A 19,935-nucleotide genomic window follows, 5' to 3' on the forward strand; every position below is an offset into this window, starting at 1 on the left:
CGACAACACAAAGACACAATGTGTTAACACAACCACACAAAGACACAACCTGTTAACACAACCACACAAAGACACAACGTGTTAACACAACGACAACACAAAGACACAACGTGTTAACACAACCACACAAAGACACAACGTGTTAACACAACGACATAAAGACACAATGTGTTAACACGACACAAAGACACAACGTGTTAACACAACAACAACACAAAGACACAACATGTTAACACAACCACACAAAGACACAACGTGTTAACACAACCACACAAAGACACAACGTGTTAACACAACCACACAAAGACACAATGTGTTAACACAACGACAACACAAAGACACAACGTGTTAACACAACCACACAAAGACACAACGTGTTAACACAACCACACAAAGACACAGCCAGATGGTAACGTCCGTCAGTCTTTAGTCTTAAGACTAAAGACTTAAGAGTAAATCTTTACTCTTAAGTCTTCAGAGGCTCTTCAGAGGCCATTCAGAGGCCCTTTAGAGGCTCTTCAGAGGCCCTTTAGAGGCCCTTTAGAGGCCATTCAGAGGCCCTTTAGAAGCCATTCAGAGGCCATTCAGAGGCCCTTTAGAGGCTCTTCAGAGGCCCTTTAGAGGCCCTTTAGAGGCTCTTCAGAGGCCCTTTAGAGGCTCTTCAGAGGCCCTTTAGAGGCCCTTTAGAGGCCCTTTAGAGGCTCTTCAGAGGCCCTTTAGAGGCCCTTTAGAGGCCATTCAGAGGCCCTTTAGAAGCCATTCAGAGGCCCTTTAGAGGCCCTTCAAAGGCCCTTCAGAGGCCCTTTAGAGGCTCTTCAGAGGCCCTTTAGAGGCCCTTTAGAGGCCATTCAGAGGCCCTTTAGAAGCCATTCAGAGGCCATTCAGAGGCCCTTTAGAGGCTCTTCAGAGGCCCTTTAGAGGCTCTTCAGAGGCCCTTTAGAGGCCCTTTAGAGGCTCTTCAGAGGCCCTTTAGAGGCTCTTCAGAGGCCCTTTAGAGGCCCTTTAGAGGCTCTTCAGAGGCCCTTTAGAGGCTCTTCAGAGGCCCTTTAGAGGCCCTTTAGAGGCTCTTCAGAGGCCCTTTAGAGGCTCTTCAGAGGCCCTTTAGAGGCCCTTCAGAGGCTCTTCAGAGGCCCTTCAGAGGCCCTTCAGAGGCCATTCAGAGGCCCTTCAGAGGCCCTTCAGAGGCTCTTCAGAGGCTCTTCAGAGGCCATTCAGAGGCCCTTTAGAGGCCATTCAAATGCCCTTCAGAGGCCCTTTAGAGGCTCTTCAGAGGCCCTTTAGAGGCCCTTTAGAGGCCATTCAGAGGCCCTTTAGAGGCCATTCAGAGGCCCTTCAGAGGCCCTTTAGAGGCTCTTCAGAGGCCCTTTAGAGGCTCTTCAGAGGCCCTTTAGAGGCCCTTTAGAGGCTCTTCAGAGGCCCTTTAGAGGCTCTTCAGAGGCCCTTTAGAGGCCCTTCAGAGGCTCTTCAGAGGCCCTTCAGAGGCCCTTCAGAGGCCATTCAGAGGCCCTTCAGAGGCCCTTCAGAGGCTCTTCAGAGGCTCTTCAGAGGCCATTCAGAGGCCCTTTAGAGGCCATTCAAATGCCCTTCAGAGGCCCTTTAGAGGCTCTTCAGAGGCCCTTTAGAGGCCCTTTAGAGGCCATTCAGAGGCCCTTTAGAGGCCATTCAGAGGCCATTCAGAGGCCCTTTAGAGGCTCTTCAGAGGCCCTTTAGAGGCTCTTCAGAGGCCCTTTAGAGGCCCTTTAGAGGCTCTTCAGAGGCCCTTTAGAGGCCCTTCAGAGGCTCTTCAGAGGCCCTTCAGAGGCTCTTCAGAGGCTCTTCAGAGGCCCTTCAGAGGCCCTTCAGAGGCCCTTCAGAGGCCCTTCAGGGCTCCTCGCTGGCTCAACGGCCCCACAGTGTCTCACCTGGCGCCCACGATGAGCTCGTTCCTCGTCAGGTCCAGGGTCAGCTGGGAGAAGTCTCTCACGCCGGGGCGAGAGAACGACGAGATCCACGGGCTGAGAGCTGAGAGAGAGAGGGAGAGAGGGAGAGGGAGAGAGAGAGAGAGAGAGAGAGGGAGAGAGAGAGAGAGAGAGGGAGAGAGAGAGAGGGGAGAGGGAGAGAGAGAGAGAGAAAAAGAGGGAGAGGGAGAGAGAGAGAGAGAGAGAGGAACAGGGAGAGGGGGAGAGAGAGAGGAAGAGGGAGAGGGAGAGGGCGAGAGAAAGGGTGAGCGAGGTGCTGAATCATGCCGGCGGTAACAGCGTGACACTTCCAGACTACGACAGCGTTCATATTCATGAGGCTCAGAGTCTCTCTGCTTTACGAGCAGCTTCATTCTTTATGAGGCTCAAAGGGTTCGTTGTGAATCAATAAGTGTAGTTTCCAGAAGATGTTCTTCTTTATCATTGATTGTGAATATCCAACCTGTCGCATGTCAAAAAAGTACAATATTTTAAGGACATTTCACGTGTCTAGTTATAGAACCATACAGCTCGCTTCAGGAGAAACACGGTAGATCGGCTTAAGGTAAAAACAGAAACCCCTTAACGAGCATGGAGCCCTTTGGGACACGAACCCCGGTCGCCTGCTTGAAAGTCCTGTGTTTGTCCGCCAAACACTCCTTTTTTTGCCGTTTTCCAGCCTAAGCGGTCCATGGATTGTTCTAGCAACAACAGGAGGAACCGCAACACGCTGCCCTGAAAGCAGACAGCGCCCCCTGTGGACAGGGACAGAGCCTGCAGCCCATCAGAGTCCTGGAGGACGAGCGGCCCGGCGTGGAGCACGGGTTGGTCTGTGGTTTACGGTTCAGGTCTTTCTCTTGTATGGGGCTGCACCACTTTCACATCCTAAAAGCGCTTTGAGATGCATCGAGCACGAAAGCTGTGGCGTGACATTGGAGCAGATCTGATATAATGACTTTAAATGTAACGGCACTTTCTAAACCGCAGATAAAAGAAGATAAAAGTATGGAAACCTAAAGTATGATTGATGGACAATTTAGTGGGAAAAGTCTTTTAAACTCAGCAGCACACTCTGTTTATTATTTCTAAAATGATTGTGTTTTTATATTAAGTCAAAGTAAACCTGTAGACAGGAGCTTCACGGCCCGTCTTCCTTTGAAGGGATTAAGGACTCAAGAAGCAGCAAAGGGCTGAAAGATCGTCCGTGCTTTCTGCTTCACTTCTCACTGTGAGCTCAGTGTTGGTGAACCAGCGTAACGCCTCTACATGAATATAGATATAGAGTGTTTATATATATATATATATATATATATATATATATATATATATATATATATATATATATATATATATAAACACTGTGAAACCAGGAACAGAAGACGTGTGCCGGTCATGAGTGAAACATTGGCTCACAGCTGATAACTCCATTCTCTCCTTTAACATTTTAAACCTTAACGTTTCTTCTTCTTTGAACATTAAAGACGGCGGAGAGCCGGAGGCTTCGGTGTGAAACCACTTCAAAGAGTTTCAAACGAGTCAGCGAGCAGCAAAACAACTCTCCATCAGATCACGTTTAGGACTGACGGCCATATGCTGCAGACATTACGAGATACATATATACAAATATATATATATATATATATATATATATATATATATATATATATATATATATATATATATATATATATATATATACAAAGACAGACGGCTGCAGCTACAGTACAGCATGCTGCGCTGGATACACACACACACACACACACACAGTGTTGACAGTGAAATGAGGATGATCTGTCACATCCTGTCTGGTCCAGATGTTGAACAGGAAGCTGCTGGCAGTCTGAACCTGACGGAGGTTTTTGTGACGAGATGCGAGCGTCGTCTCCTGATTTATTTTTCACGACAAATATTTGTGATAGTTGGAATAAAAGTCATGTTTAGAAAGTTATATCTACTTTCTCAATATGTTAACTTACACCATACCATAATAACCATTAATACAGAAGTGGTGGGAATCACCAGAGGACTTAATAAGATGTTTATCACATAACTTAAATACGATACGATATTATCACAATACAATATTATCAATTGTATTATTCATACAATATTATCCCGATACTTAAAGTCAGGATACGGTATCATCAGGATATTTAAGTCAGGATACGATATTATCACAATACTTAAGTCAGGATACGATATTATCAGGATATTTAAGTCATAACATCATATTTCACGATACGTTCTGCCAGTTCGGCTCACACACAAAAACGGCATCCTCTAGTTGACATCTAGTTGAAAAAACATCTGTACCAAGAGGTTACCTTTGTATCTGCAAAATAAATAGTTCATAAAAGATTGATACTTTGTATCGGTCATATTGATCATATTGCCATGCAAAATATCGCAATAACATGCTGTATTGATTTTTCCCCTACCTCTAAAATACAATCATTTATTTTAATCTTTATTTTCAATAAATGATTCATATGTGGCGCCACATGCACCACCTGAAGCAATAATACGATACAAGGTTATGATATTAACAAAAAGCCCCTCATTGAACACACGAGAGGAACCTTACCGGCTACTACAATTATTTTTAATTAAGTAATGTAACCTTTAAGAATGAATAATAGGCTGTAAAACACTTCACACACACACACACACACACACACACACACACACACACACACACTCACACACACACTCACACACACACACACACACACACACTCACACACACACTCACACACACACACACACAGTTGAATCACTGATAGCATCAGCACACATAATACATCACGAAGGCCTTGTCTTGCACTCCATAAATATTCATATTACACACGTGCACACGTTTCTGACAATGGTGCACGAGTACACGGGTCGACCGTCTCAGTGTGTGTGTGTGTGTGTGTGTGTGTGTGTGTGTGTGTGCTCATGTATGACTGGAAGCTTCCAGCCCCCATGCAGCGTGCAGGGCTTAAACTCATTTTTATATTTTAATAGTTGTAATTACAACGTCTGTGACTCAGTGGCAAATTTTTCTTTGAGTGGAAAATCAACCCTTGAATATTCCTCCTTTAATTAAATCCTCATAATCCAGGTAATCCTCCCTTCAACAGTCTCATCATGTTAGCAAGAACGTGGAAGTCTGTTTGAGGTCGAACATCAAACCTACCCTAAGCTCCGCCCCCTTACGTTACTCACTAAACATATTCAGAAAAAACATCCAGAAATAGAAAAATCCTATAATTTAGTTGGACGGCGCAGCGTTAAAGTGACTTACACCCTCATGAAACCGGATGATTCAAACAGGTGACGCCAGCCGTAAAGGGAGGAACGGTTCTCTAAGCAGCAGCAGCCACACAGGAGCTGTTAGCTCACTTCACTTTAATGTGGCGCATGAATCACATCACAGTGGAACGAGCATATAAACATCATCTCTCAGGAGCTTGTAAAGAGCAGCCATGACAGTGAGGACTCGCTCTGACGGACGTTTATCCTCCTGCTACAACTGCTCCATCCTCACCTCTGTGACTATCTGACCGGCGGTCGGGCAAAGAGGGGCAATAAAGCCGGATGAATATGACCCCCCCTCATCTGGGACCCGGGGCCCGGGCCGGACCTGATAAACGATTATTGCGTTATCTTTTCCCCTCTGGAAATGGATTAGTGCGTCTCCTCTCTGCTCCATCGCTTCTTTACATCCAGCTCCTTCCCGCCTGCACGGCCGAGTCTGGATGTAGAGGTCTGGATGTAGAGGTCTCGTAGAGGTCTGGATGTAGAGGTCTGGATGTAGAGGTCTCGTAGAGGTCTGGATGTAGAGGTCTGGATGTAGAGGTCTGGATGAAGAGGACTGGATGAAGATGTCTAGATGTAGAGGTCTGGATGTAGAGGTCTGGATGAAGAGGTCTAGATGTAGAGGTCTAGATGTAGAGGTCTGGATGTAGAGGTCTGGATGTAGAGGTCTGGATGAAGAGGTCTGGATGAAGAGGTCTGGATGTAGAGGTCTAGATGTAGAGGTCTGGATGTAGAGGTCTGGATGAAGAGGTCTAGATGTAGAGGTCTAGATGTAGAGGTCTGGATGTAGAGGTCTGGATGTAGAGGTCTGGATGAAGAGGTCTGGATGAAGAGGTCTGGATGTAGAGGTCTAGATGAAGAGGTCTGGATGTAGAGGTCTGGATGTAGAGGTCTGGATGAAGAGGTATGGATGTAGAGGTCTGAATGTAGAGGTCTAGATGTAGAGGTATGGATGAAGAGGTCTGGATGTAGAGGTCTGAATGTAGAGGTCTAGATGTAGAGGTCTAGATGTAGAGGTCTATATTTAGAGGTCTGGATATAGAGGTATGAATGTAGAGGTCTGGATGTAGAGGTCTAGATGTAGAGGTCTAGATGTAGAGGTTGGATGTAGAGGTCTGGATGTAGAGGTCTGGATGTAGAGGTCTAGATGTAGAGGTCTAGATGTAGAGGTCAGGATGAAGAGGTCTGGATGTAGAGGTCTGGATGAAGAGGTCTGGATGAAGAGGTCTGGATGTATAGGTCTGGATGTAGAGGTCTGGATGTAGAGGTCTAGATGTAGAGGTCTGGATGAAGAGGTCTGGATGTAGAGGTCTGAATGTAGAGGTCTAGATGTAGAGGTCTGGATGAAGAGGTCTGGATGTAGAGGTCTGAATGTAGAGGTCTAGATGTAGAGGTCTGGATGTAGAGGTATGCATGTAGAGGTCTGGATGTAGAGGTCTAGATGTAGAGGTTGGATGGAGAGGTCTGGATGTAGAGGTCTGAATGTAGAGGTCTGGATGTAGAGGTCTCGTAGAGGTCTAGATGTAGAGGTCTGGATGTAGAGGTCTAGATGTAGAGGTCTAGATGTAGAGGTCTGGATGTAGAGGTCTGGATGTAGAGGTCTGGATGTAGAGGTCTAGATGTAGAGGTCTGGATGTAGAGGTCTGGTAGATGTCTGGATGTAGAGGTCTAGGTGTAGAGGTCTGGATGTAGAGGTCTAGATGTAGAGGTCTCGTAGAGGTCTGGATGTAGAGATCTAGATGTAGAGGTCTAGATATAGAGGTCTAGATGTAGAGGTCTAGATGTAGAGGTCTGGTAGAGGTCTGGATGTAGAGGTCTGGATGTAGAGATCTAGATGTAGAGGTCTGGATGTAGAGGTCTGGATGTAGATATCTAGATGTAGAGGTCTGGATGTAGAGGTCTGGATGTAGAGATCTGGATGTAGAGGTCTGGATGTAGAGGTCTGGATGTAGACCCGTCACAGCAGCTCATAGCGGCTGAGGCAGTGAGCGCTCAACGCGTCGCTCAAACAAACAAACAGACGCACGGCGCCGTCGTTTATCACCTGAGCCTGATGGAATGTGATATTCCCTCCACTCGGCGCTCCGATAAAGATCCAATCTGAGTTTCATCTCATCGTCAGCGTGGAGCCGCCGGCTCGTCTGCTCCATCAGACCCGGTCCGCCTCAGAGCCGGTGGGTCAATGCCATTACGGGAAAGACTCAAGCAAATAGAGAGCCGTTGCCCCTGAACAGACACGTTTCACAGGTGGAGCATAATGGGCACGAAATAGCTGCTGCATTCATAGAGCATTTAAAGAGCTTTTATAGAGCATTTATAGAGCAGAATGTGCAGCGTTGATCCTCTCGAGAGGAACACAGTCACTCTGCCTCCAGACTGAAATATCTCAACAACGATTGGATGGATCGTCGTGACATTTTGTACATTTCCTAAAGACATGCAGTGATGGCCGTCTGGGCCTGTAAGTCTTCTCTGCTGGCCTAAACAGAATCACTAAGTTATAGCTATTTTATCATTTAATAGTTTTCACAAATACACTACATGTATTATAATTATTTTTCCCTATCAGCTTTTTTTCTCATTGCACAGCTCCTGTCTTCCTCTGTTGCTCTGCCATCAGCCTGCAGCAGTGCAGCTGGTTTTAAGGACAGTTTCATCCAATCAGATTTCACCTCTGTGTCTCTAGGTCAGCAAAGCAGTTGAAGCCGTTGCAGGTTGAAGAACACAGAGAGAGGACGCTGTGGTTGATTGTCATGAACTTCAACAAATCAGATCTTTAGTTTGACAAGCTGGGTGTGTTCTTTGACGGGTTGTTGTTCATGTTGAAGTGTTTTACAGTAGTTTCACTAACTTGTGCACATAGCTAACGCTTCGTTAGCTAACGCAAGTTACGTTACAGGCGCCGTTATTTTACACTTATTCCACCAGAACCGCCTCAACCTATAACCTAAAGTACTTCTGCTGAGGAACCTATAAAAGTTGGACGTTTATTTTGAAAAGCCAATATGCCGTAACGAGCAGAGGACATTAATTTTGAACATAGTGTCTTTAAAAAAAATACAAAATTAAAACTTTCTGGGAAGAAGGAAGATGATTTTGAAAAGACTCTACATATACAATGAACAGAAAGCGGCAGCAGAAGAGACCGCGAGCCTCAGAGTTTGTTGGTATTTGACGAGTTTGAAGCGACAACACATTTCAAACATTAGCATCCTGCAGTGTTTCACATGTTTGATGATCGTCATGACGATCAGTCATCTGGTTGAGTTCTCCCCTCCGGCCGCCGGGCTTAATGAGCCGTGACACGTCTCTGTGAAGGTATCCGTCCAGCAGCGCCTCCCTTCAGGGGAACGCCGTCTCGTTAACGGGAGACGACTCGCTGGAAATAGGCAATATTAAAAATGTCTATCTTCAGGGCGAGGTGGCGGATCCGGGTCACGTGGCGCCCAGCTGCCGCCAATTATCACGCAGGGAGACGCCGTCTGAAGACATTCAAGCTTAATGCTTACAATGATGCTTACATGGGAAACAACCAGCGTGGAGGGATGGAGCCATTCTGCTATACACACATTTACACACAATACACACATTTACACACAATACACACATTTACACACAATACACACATTTACATACAATACACACATTTACACACAATACACACATTTACATACAATACACACATTTACACACAATACACACATTTACAGACAATATGCATCCACTTGGAGCACAAACAGCTGAAACAGGCGGCGCATAAATGCCACAAATATCTGCTGTTGTTCAGTTCTGAAGGAGCAGAAACGCTGTTCTCTCTTTCCTTATCGGCTGCATGTTTGGTCTCCTCCTCACTGCTCCTCTGGCTCCTCCCCGTCCCGTTGCTCACTGGCTGCTATTCTAACTTTCCCTCTCCGTGTGGCAGAGGGCGACGGTTTGAGCCCCTCAGTGGAGCGTAACTGTCCCTCCACCCTCCTTCGTCTTTCCCTCCTCACATCCTCCCACTTGACTGAACTCAGATGGGCTACTCGGAGCCCGGAGAGCCCGGGGAACCGCTTTCCCTCCGAGAGGGAATGTGAGAGTCATGTAAGAGTCATGAGCCGCTCAGACATGCGGTCCATCAGGACCAGGACCTCGTCCCGTCTGCAGCCCGCCTCATCAATACACACCAGGACCTCGTCCCGTCTGCAGCCCGCCTCATCAATACAGACCAGGACCTCGTCCCGTCTGCAGCCCGCCTCATCAATACAGACCAGGACCTCGTCCCGTCTGCAGCCCACCTCATCAATACACACCAGGACCTCGTCCCGTCTGCAGCCCGCCTCATCAATACAGACCAGGACGCAGGACGCAGACTCTGACAGTTGCACATTGCACACCTCTCCTCTATCAATGTGCTCACGACACTTTAATAACCGACTGAGGCTCAGAATAAGAGACATGGGATCAGAATACTTTCTCTTTCTGCCGTCATAGAGAGAAAAGAAGAAGCCGACTGAGGAGGAGAGGTGACGGAGGGATGAAGAGAGTGAAGACGAGGATGAGGTTATGAAAAGCAACAATGAAAAGCAGGAAATGAGCAGCAGCTGCAGTGGGAACGCATTTACTACATTATAACAACAGTTAGGCTGAGCAACACCAACAGTTAGGCTGAGCAACACCAACAGTTAGGCTGAGCAACACCAACAGTTAGGCTGAGCAACACCAACAGTTAGGCTGAGCAACACCAACAGTTAGGCTGAGCAACACCAACAGATAGGCTGAGCAACACCAACTGTTAGGCTGAGCAACACCAACTGTTAGGCTGAGCAACACAACCAGTTAGGCTGAGCAACACAACCAGTTAGGCTGAGCAACACCAACAGTTAGGCTGAGCAACACAACCAGTTAGGCTGAGCAACACCAACAGTTAGGCTGAGCAACACCAACAGTTAGGCTGAGCAACACAACCAGTTAGGCTGAGCAACACCAACAGTTAGGCTGAGCAACACCAACAGTTAGGCTGAGCAACACCAATAGTTAGGCTGAGCAACACAACCAGTTAGGCTGAGCAACACAACCAGTTAGGCTGAGCAACACCACCAACAGTTAGGCTGAGCAACACCAACAGTTAGACTGAGACACCACCAACAGTTAGGCTGAGCAACAACACCAACAGTTAGGCTGAGCAACACAACCAGTTAGGCTGAGCAACACCAACAGTTAGGCTGAGCAACACCAACAGTTAGGCTGAGCAACACAACCAGTTAGGCTGAGCAACACAACCAGTTAGGCTGAGCAACACCAACAGTTAGGCTGAGCAACACCAACAGTTAGGCTGAGCAACACCAACTGTTAGGCTGAGCAACACCAACTGTTTGGCTGAGCAACAGTTAGGCTGAGCAACACCACCAACAGTTAGGCTGATCAACACCAACAGTTAGGCTGAGCAACACCACCAACAGTTAGGCTGAGCAACACCACCAACAGTTAGGCTGAGCAACACCAACAGTTAGACTGAGACACCACCAACAGTTAGGCTGAGCAACAACACCAACAGTTAGGCTGAGCAACACCGACAGTTAGGCTGAGCAACACCAACAGTTCGGCTGAGCAACACCAACAGTTAGGATGAGCCAACACCAACAGTTAGGCTGAGCAACACCAACAGTTAGGCTGAGCAACACCAACAGTTAGGCTGAGCAACACAACCAGTTAGGCTGAGCAACACAACCAGTTAGGCTGAGCAACAACACCAACAGTTAGGCTGAGCAACACCAACTGTTAGGCTGAGCAACACCAACTGTTAGGCTGAGCAACACCAACAGTTAGGCTGAGCAACACAACCAGCTAGGCTGAGCAACACCAACAGTTAGGCTGAGCAACACCAACAGTTAGGCTGAGCAACACAACCAGTTAGGCTGAGCAACACCAACAGTTAGGCTGAGCAACACAACCAGTTAGGCTGAGCAACAACACCAACAGTTAGGCTGAGCAACACCAACTGTTAGGCTGAGCAACACCAACTGTTAGGCTGAGCAACACCAACTGTTTGGCTGAGCAACAGTTAGGCTGAGCAACACCACCAACAGTTAGGCTGAGCAACACCAACAGTTAGGCTGAGCAACACCACCAACAGTTAGGCTGAGACAACACCACCAACAGTTAGGCTGAGCAACACCAACAGTTAGACTGAGCAACAGTTAGACTGAGCAACACCAACAGTTAGACTGAGCAACACCAACAGTTAGGATGAGCAACACCAACAGATAGGATGAGCAACACCACCAACAGTTAGGCTGAGCAACACCACCAACAGTTAGGCTGAGCAACACCACCAACAGTTAGGCTGAGCAACACCACCAACAGTTAGGCTGAACAACACCAACAGTTAGGCTGAGCAACACAACCAGTTAGGCTGAGCAACAACACCAACAGTTAGGCTGAGCAACACCAACTGTTAGGCTGAGCAACACCAACAGTTAGGCTGAGCAACACCAACTGTTAGGCTGAGCAACACCAACAGTTAGGCTGAGCAACACCAACAGTTAGGCTGAGCAACACCAACAGTTAGGCTGAGCAAGACCAACAGTTAGGCTGAGCAACACAACCAGTTAGGCTGAGCAACAACACCAACAGTTAGGCTGAGCAACACCAACTGTTAGGCTGAGCAACACCAACTGTTTGGCAAAGCAACAGTTAGGCTGAGCAACACCACCAACAGTTAGGCTGAGCAACACCACCAACAGTTAGGCTGATCAACACCAACAGTTAGGCTGAGCACCACCACCAACAGTTAGGCTGAGACAACAACACCAACAGTTAGGCTGAGCAACACCAACAGTTAGACTGAGCAACACCAACAGTTAGACTGAGCAACACCAACAGTTAGGCTGAGCAACACCAACAGTTAGGCTGAGCAACACCAACAGTTAGGATGAGCAACACCAACAGTTAGGCTGAGCAACACCAACAGTTAGGCTGAGCAACACCACCAACAGTTAGGCTGAGACACCACCACCAGTTAGGCTGAGCAACACCAACAGTTAGGCTGATCAACACCAACAGTTAGGCTGAGCAACAACACCAACAGTTAGGCTGAGCAACACAACCAGTTAGGCTGAGCAACACCAACAGTTAGGCTGAGCAACACCAACAGTTAGGCTGAGCAACACAACCAGTTAGGCTGAGCAACACCAACAGTTAGGCTGAGCAACACAACCAGTTAGGCTGAGCAACACCACCAACAGTTAGGCTGAGCAACACCAACAGTTAGGCTGAGCAACACCACCAACAGTTAGGCTGAGCAACACCACCAGTTAGGCTGAGCAACACCAACAGTTAGGCTGAGACACCACCACCAGTTAGGCTGAGCAACATCACCAACAGTTAGGCTGAGCAACACCAACAGTTAGGCTGAGCAACACCACCAGTTAGGCTGAGCAACACCACCAGTTAGGCTGAGCAACACCAACAGTTAGGCTGAGACACCACCACCAGTTAGGCTGAGCAACACCAACAGTTAGGCTGAGCAACACCACCAACAGTTAGGCTGAGACACCACCACCAGTTAGGCTGAGCAACACCACCAGTTAGGCTGAGCAACACCAACAGTTAGGCTGAGCAACACCACCAGTTAGGCTGAGGCTCCTCCCCTTCTCTTATCATCAACATTAGCTCCTCATGAAGCGTCTCATGTCCTTGATGGATGTTGCTGAGCTGAGTGTGATGAAGGGGCAGAGTTTATCTATTTCTCTTATAAACCAGGTGGATTCCTATACACACACACACACACACACACACACACAACCCGTTCTCTGGGCCTCACAACATGATGCACAGCCGACTCCATGAATTCTCCAGACGGACTCACAGCTGGTTGTGTGGCAGCTCATGAGACGGTGAGGCAATATATAATATAATAGTAAAGTAAAATGACTAATATACAACTTCATAAGCTGGGATATCAAAAGAATGTGTGAAATACCTTTAAAGACAAGAATGTGAAGCAGCTTTCTGTCCTATCTTTCCTGGGTTGCTGGGCAGAAGCAGCACCGGTTATTTTAGGTTCAGGCAATGAGTCCCAATGAAAGTGAAAGAGGAATCTCTCTTCCTACTTCACACATGTTGAGGACAGCTTTCTGTGAAGAGACGGAGCTCCTACACCTTGTGGATGGACTCAAACTGGAAGGCTGAAGCTATCTCTTCACTTCTTGGACGAAATGTAAAACTGACTTCCACCTCCTCATCGGGAAGCAACGGCCTTGTGCTGAAGACTTTCTCCTTCATACAAACAGGAGTTTTGACTCTGCGTATGACTACGACTTCACGGCTCTCTCTGGTGGGCTGAGTGTAGACGAGGTGATGAGCGTTACCGGCGCCTAAAAGCTGGTTCCGGGGGCGGAGACGACTCATCACCAGACGTACTGTACGTGCTGCCGAGAGAGAAGAACACGCAGAGACCTTCAAACCGGAGACGACCCGGAAGAGTTACAAGGTCATTCTGCAAAATGGAATCAGTCCTCAGAGGAGAGAGTGTTGCCAACAGTCTGATCACTGCTCCTTCCTGTCCAGCGAGCAGCTGGCAGAGAGGAGGTCCATCCCACCGTCCGGCACGGAGGAATGGAGGAACGCATGAGCGTGAGAGCATCGGCGCTTCATTGGTATTGTTGGGGGTTAAATCAATGTTAGGGTAGAGCCAAAGAAGGGTCTAGTTGTCTTCAATCTTTAAATTGTTGGGATGGAAGATCATCAACGCAAATGTATTACCAGTTTGTTGTTATAAGCAGGGTTCAAAGGTCATGGAAAACCTGGAAGAGTCCTTGAGTTTTAAAATGGTTATTTCCAGACCTGGAAAAGTCCTTGAAAAAAATAAAACCCAAAGGTTTAGTAAAAGTCATGTAAATGTGTTATATTCATGTGTTCATGTGAATGTGTTGTATTCATGTGTTCATGTATATGTGTTATATCCATGTGTTCATGTAAATGCGTTATATTCATGTGTTCATGTAAATGTGTTATATTCGTGTGTTCATGTAAATGTGTTATATTCATGTGTTCATATAAATGTGTTATATTCATGTGTTCATGTATATGTGTTATATTCATGTGTTCATGTAAATGTGTTATATTCATGTGTTTATGTATATGTGTTATATTCATGTGTTCATGTAAATGTGTTATATTCATGTGTTTATGTATATGTGTTATATTCATGTGTTCATGTAAATGTGTTATATTCATGTGTTCATGTGAATGTGTTATATTCATGTGTTCATGTATATGTGTTATATTCATGTGTTCATGTAAATGTGTTATATTCATGTGTTTATGTATATGTGTTATATTCATGTGTTCATATAAATGTGTTATATTCATGTGTTCATGTAAATGTGTTATATTCATGTGTTCATGTATATGTGTTATATTCATGTGTTCATGTAAATGTGTTATATTCATGTGTTCATGACGTTCATTTACGCTGAGTTTGCAATAATGAATATGCTTTTAAAAGAAAGACTCAAAATATAAGCAGGCATACATACAGGCATCTATATAAATGTTTATTCTTTTAATCAAACTATTGTCTCATTCATTTGAGTCATTTAAGGTTTACTGTATGCTTTGTGTTCTCATTGTTAGTTTAAATACTACATTTACTCACTTCTTACTGTTTACACCCAGACTTCACTAAATGTCTGTCATGACATTTGGTTTAAAGTCCTGGACTCTTTGGTCAGGATGAGTGTGGACCTGCTAGCTGCATGTATTCCAGGCCTGTTCCTCCTCCTGTCTGCTACCATGCTGTCTGAACGATGTAAAAGTATATTATCTTTTAATCCATTGTATAAAACAATTAAGAAAGCTACGACCCAAAGAGTTGGGATGGAAGATCAAAAACACGAACACATAACATTAGTTTGTTTCTACGTTATAGTTTATTGCTTACATTATTTTAAAGTGAGTCCTGCAGGAACACATGGTTATGTTAAATATACAATCATGTAGCTTTTACAAGAGACTGCTCTATGTGTTGGTCTGCGAGAAAAATGACTTTTTGACCATTTATTTATTAGCTTGATTTCATGTGTAAATTCTACAATAAATTATTATTTCAGTCCTTTTACTTTAAAAGGTCACCTTTTATTTTATTTTACTTTGTGTTTGTTTGTAATTATGAATCCTTATTTTCATAAATAATGTGATCATTCATATAGTAATATTAACTGAACCACTGGATTAAAACCTGTGTGTGTGTGTGTGTGTGTGTGTGTGTGTGTGTGTGTGTGTGTGTGTGTGTGTGTGTGTGTGTGTGTGTGTGTGTGTGTGTGTGTGTGTGGTGAAACATCGTGTTCAAGATGACATGCCGACACAATGATTTGTGATTTTAATCTCTTCTTAAACTTATGAACCCAGAGGACGGTGTTTATGTGTTTATGTATTTATACGTCTGCAGAGTGGATTCCAGGAGTTGTTTCTATGGACCTGTAAGATGTGTAACAATGAGTCAGGATCTGTTCCTGCAGCAGTGACTATGAGAGGCTGAGCCTGTAGCCGCTGATGAACACTCTTCATAACTGCAGCTTTATGAACTGTTCTGTGGCGACTCGCCCAGAAAACTGCATCCATTAAAAAAATGATTGTGAAATATTAGATCCTAGTATTGAGTTTCTGATGAACTCTGAGAACAACTGTTGTTGTCAAATATGAAATATTAATCAAGCAGGACGTACCATTTGAAGGAGGTGGAAGTGACCGTACAGCCATGAACTGACCAATGCTGCTGCTAAATATTAATATACGGAGTGAAGACCCTTCATGAGATATGTCAGACCAGAGGGTATGAGCTCTCCACCCGGAGAGACGAAGAAGACGAGCAACAAGTTCCCCGTGCTCCGCCTCCAGCAGCAGGAGGAAGCAGGAGTTTCATATTTGATGAAGTTATTTGATAAAAGAAGATGAGAGCGATCAATAAATGATTCCCCAGACGTCCATCAGGGAGACAGACTCCAGCTCTGCTCATGACGGATCCTCACTCAGAACGCACAGGACGCTCTGTCAGAGAGCAGCTGAGGGGGACGCGTCCAACTAAGTGACCAGACCGGGATGGAGCCCAGAACGCTCTGGAGGAACAAACAGCTGGAGGATGTAGCCCAGAACGCTCTGGAGGAACAAACAGCTGGAGGATGGAGCCCAGAACGCTCTGGTGGAATAAACAGCTGGAGGATGGAGCCCAGAACGCTCTGGTGGAACAAACAGCTGGAGGATGGAGCCCAGAACGCTCTGGTGGAATAAACAGCTGGAGGATGGAGCCCAGAACGCTCTGGAGGAACAAACAGCTGGAGGATGGAGCCCAGAACGCTCTGGTGGAATAAACAGCTGGAGGATGGAGCCCAGAACGCTCTGGTGGAATAAACAGCTGGAGGATGGAGTCCAGAACGGCGAAGATGAATGATGATAAAAACCTCTTCGCCGGTTCTATCCATTACAAAAAGACCCAACGTCCCAGAGTGCTTTGCTTCCATTACCCAGAGTTCTGACCCCGAGCCCAGAGGAGAGACTAAACGCTGAGGGGATGTCTTCATGGGTTTCAGGAGGGGGAGGGTTCTAATCCCAGGAAAGTTTCTGGCCCGATCTTCACTTTCACTTCCTGTCCACAGCAGACATTTTATTTCCTCCTCCAATCTCCATGAGCACAAACATCTCCTTCAAGAGGAACACAGCAATCTCTATCTATCCTTCTTTGTATTCATCTCTCCTTCTCTCTACTCATCTCTCTATAGTGTTACTGTGTAGAGGACCTGGTGCTACTGTTTAGAGGACCTGGTGTTACTGTGTAGAGGACCTGGTGTTACTGTGCAGAGGACCTGGTGTTACTGTCTATAGGACCTGGTGTTACTGTGCAGAGGACCTGGTGTTACTGTGTAGAGGACCTGGTGCTACTGTTTAGAGGACCTGGTGTTACTGTGTAGAGGACCTGGTGTTACTGTGTAGAGGACCTGGTGTTACTGTGCAGAGGACCTGGTGTTACTGTCTATAGGACCTGGTGTTACTGTGCAGAGGACCTGGTGTTACTGTGTAGAGGACCTGGTGTTACTGTGCAGACGACCTGGTGTTATTGTGCAGAGGACCTGGTGTTACTGTGCAGAGGACGTGGTGTTACTGTGTAGAGGACCTGGTGTTACTGTGCAGATGACCTGGTGTTATTGTGCAGAGGACCTGGTGTTACTGTGCAGAGGACCTGGTGTTACTGTGTAGAGGACCTGGTGTTACTGTGCAGAGGACCTGGTGTTACTGTCTATAGGACCTGGTGCTACTGTGCAGAGGACCTGGTGTTACTGTGTAGAGGACCTGGTGTTACTGTGCAGACGACCTGGTGTTATTGTGCAGAGGACCTGGTGTTACTGTGCAGAGGACCTGGTGTTACTGTGTAGAGGACCTGGTGTTACTGTGCAGACGACCTGGTGTTATTGTGCAGAGGACCTGGTGTTACTGTGCAGAGGACCTGGTGTTACTGTGTAGAGGACCTGGTGTTGTTGTGCAGAGGACCTGGTGTTATTGTGCAGAGGACCTGGTGTTACTGTCTATAGGACCTGGTGTTACTGTGCAGAGGACCTGGTGTTACTGTGTAGAGGACCTGGTGTTACTGTGCAGACGACCTGGTGTTATTGTGCAGAGGACCTGGTGTTACTGTGCAGAGGACCTGGTGTTACTGTGTAGAGGACCTGGTGTTGTTGTGCAGAGGACCTGGTGTTATTGTGCAGAGGACCTGGTGTTACTGTGCAGAGGACCTGGTGTTACTGTGCAGAGGACCTGGTGTTGTTGTGTAGAGGACCTGGTTTTACTGTGCAGAGGACCTGGTGTTACTGTGCAGAGGACCTGGTGTTGTTGTGTAGAGGACCTGGTGTTACTGTGCAGAGGACCCGGTGTTGCTGTGCAGAGGACCTGGTGTTGTTGTGTAGAGGACCTGGTGTTACTGTGCAGAGGACCTGGTGTTACTGTGCAGAGGACCTGGTGTTGTTGTGCAGAGGACCTGGTGTTAGTGTGCAGAGGACCTGGTGTTGTTGTGCAGAGGACCTGGTCTTACTGTGCAGAGGATTTGGTGTTGTTGTGCAGAGGACCTGGTGTTACTGTACAGAGAACCTGGTGTTGTTGTGCAGAGGAGAGATGGAGAGCGACATTATTCGGCACAATCATCTCCATCTTGTCGTGTCGCTGCTTCACAGCCGGACGCTGAGCTTTTATTGCAGCGGGGTAAAAGGTGCGTTTATGAAAACGGTTTATTCTGCTGACGGGAAAAGTGAGACGTACATTTCATTTCTGGACGCTGAAAAACAATCTCAGCTTCTGCGGCGCTGAAGATGCACAAGGCCAATAAATTACACACACACACACACACACACACACACACACACACACACACACACACACACACACACACACACACACACACACAGTTACTCCCCACAGAAACAAGCCTCCATGCATCTGGAACATGTCTTTTACATTGTAATCGTGGCGCGTTCAGTATGTTTATCCTGATGCTACGTATCTACACACACACACACACACACACACTCACACAAATACACACACAAATACCGAACACTATATGAAGTCTATACACACATTGACACATACACACACGCATGCGCGCACACACACACAGTCTCACAGCAGAATGCAGACTGTAGTGACTGCAGACTACAGTCATGTGTGACGACTGGACCAAGGACTCGGGACGAACCTGCAGACTACAGGTTAAAGTGAAAGTGAAAGACGACTGATGCTGATCATAGTCTCACACGGAAACAGTTCCAGCTTCTGTAGTTCACATTTCCGAGGTTACTGGAACGCATCTTAAGATTCAACACTGATTCATCCTTTAGGTTCTCAGGTATTATACTTTCAAAATTACAGATTTGAAAATACAGTTTGTGTAATAGTTGTATTAAAGCAGAATGACTCCTCCATCAGAGAGAAGAGGTGAAGTCACATGCATGGAGCTGAAAGAGACACAGCTCCCTGAACACAACACATGCATGAAGCTGAAAGAGACACAGCTCCCTGAACACAACACATGCATGAAGCTGAAAGAGACACAGCTCCCTGAACACATCACATGGAGCCAGCGTGACCTCTGACCTTGGGTGGAGACCTTCGGGTGCTCTTTCTTGCCGCACTCCGGTCGGGTCAGCGGGTCGAACGGCGGCGGGGTCGTCAGGACGACGGCGGCCGGGAGGAGGAGGAGGAAGAGGAGGAGGAGGAAGAGGCCGGCCACAGACGAGGGGGTGGAGTCCTGCGAGGACGCCGTCATGGTGATGACCTCTCCTCTCACGGTCACGTGACCTCTGGGTCAGCTGAGGAGAGAGAGAAACACGTTCAGACCGCTGAGGAGAAAGAGGAGGAGAGGAGGAGGAGGAGAGGAGGACAGAGGAAGAGAGGAGGAGAGGAGGAGAGGAGGAGGAGAGAGAGGAGAAGAGGGAGGAGGAGGAGAGGAGGAGAGAGAGGAAGAGAGGAGGAGAGGAGGAGAGGAAGAGAGGAGGAGAGGAAGAGAGGAGGAGAGGAAGAGAGAGAGGAGGAGAGGAAGAGAGAGAGGAGGAGAGAGGAGGAGAGGAAGAGAGAGAGGAAGAGAGGAGGAGAGGAGGAGAGGAAGAGAGGAGGAGAGGAAGAGAGGAGGAGAGGAAGAGAGAGAGGAGAACATAATGCACAAAGGTGT

At 46.8% G+C, this 19,935-nt stretch overlaps 1 protein-coding gene across 1 annotated transcript in view; it reads right to left on the bottom strand.

Moving 5' to 3' along the window:
* The window catches only part of sema5ba (sema domain, seven thrombospondin repeats (type 1 and type 1-like), transmembrane domain (TM) and short cytoplasmic domain, (semaphorin) 5Ba), a gene marked incomplete at both ends in the record, with an annotated part of 86,212 nt that extends 66,679 nt beyond the window's left edge, over nt 1–19,533 (bottom strand). Inside the window, 2 exons of the mRNA XM_079231688.1 lie at nt 1,902–2,001; nt 19,362–19,533. Coding sequence (XP_079087814.1) covers nt 1,902–2,001; nt 19,362–19,533 — 272 coding nt within the window. The remainder of the gene's footprint in view (nt 1–1,901; nt 2,002–19,361) is intronic.
* Nucleotides 19,534–19,935: the final 402 nt, after the last annotated feature.

This window comes from Taurulus bubalis (genome assembly GCF_910589615.1).
Source record: "Taurulus bubalis genome assembly, chromosome: 1".
NCBI classification, from domain to species: Eukaryota; Metazoa; Chordata; class Actinopteri; order Perciformes; family Cottidae; genus Taurulus; species Taurulus bubalis.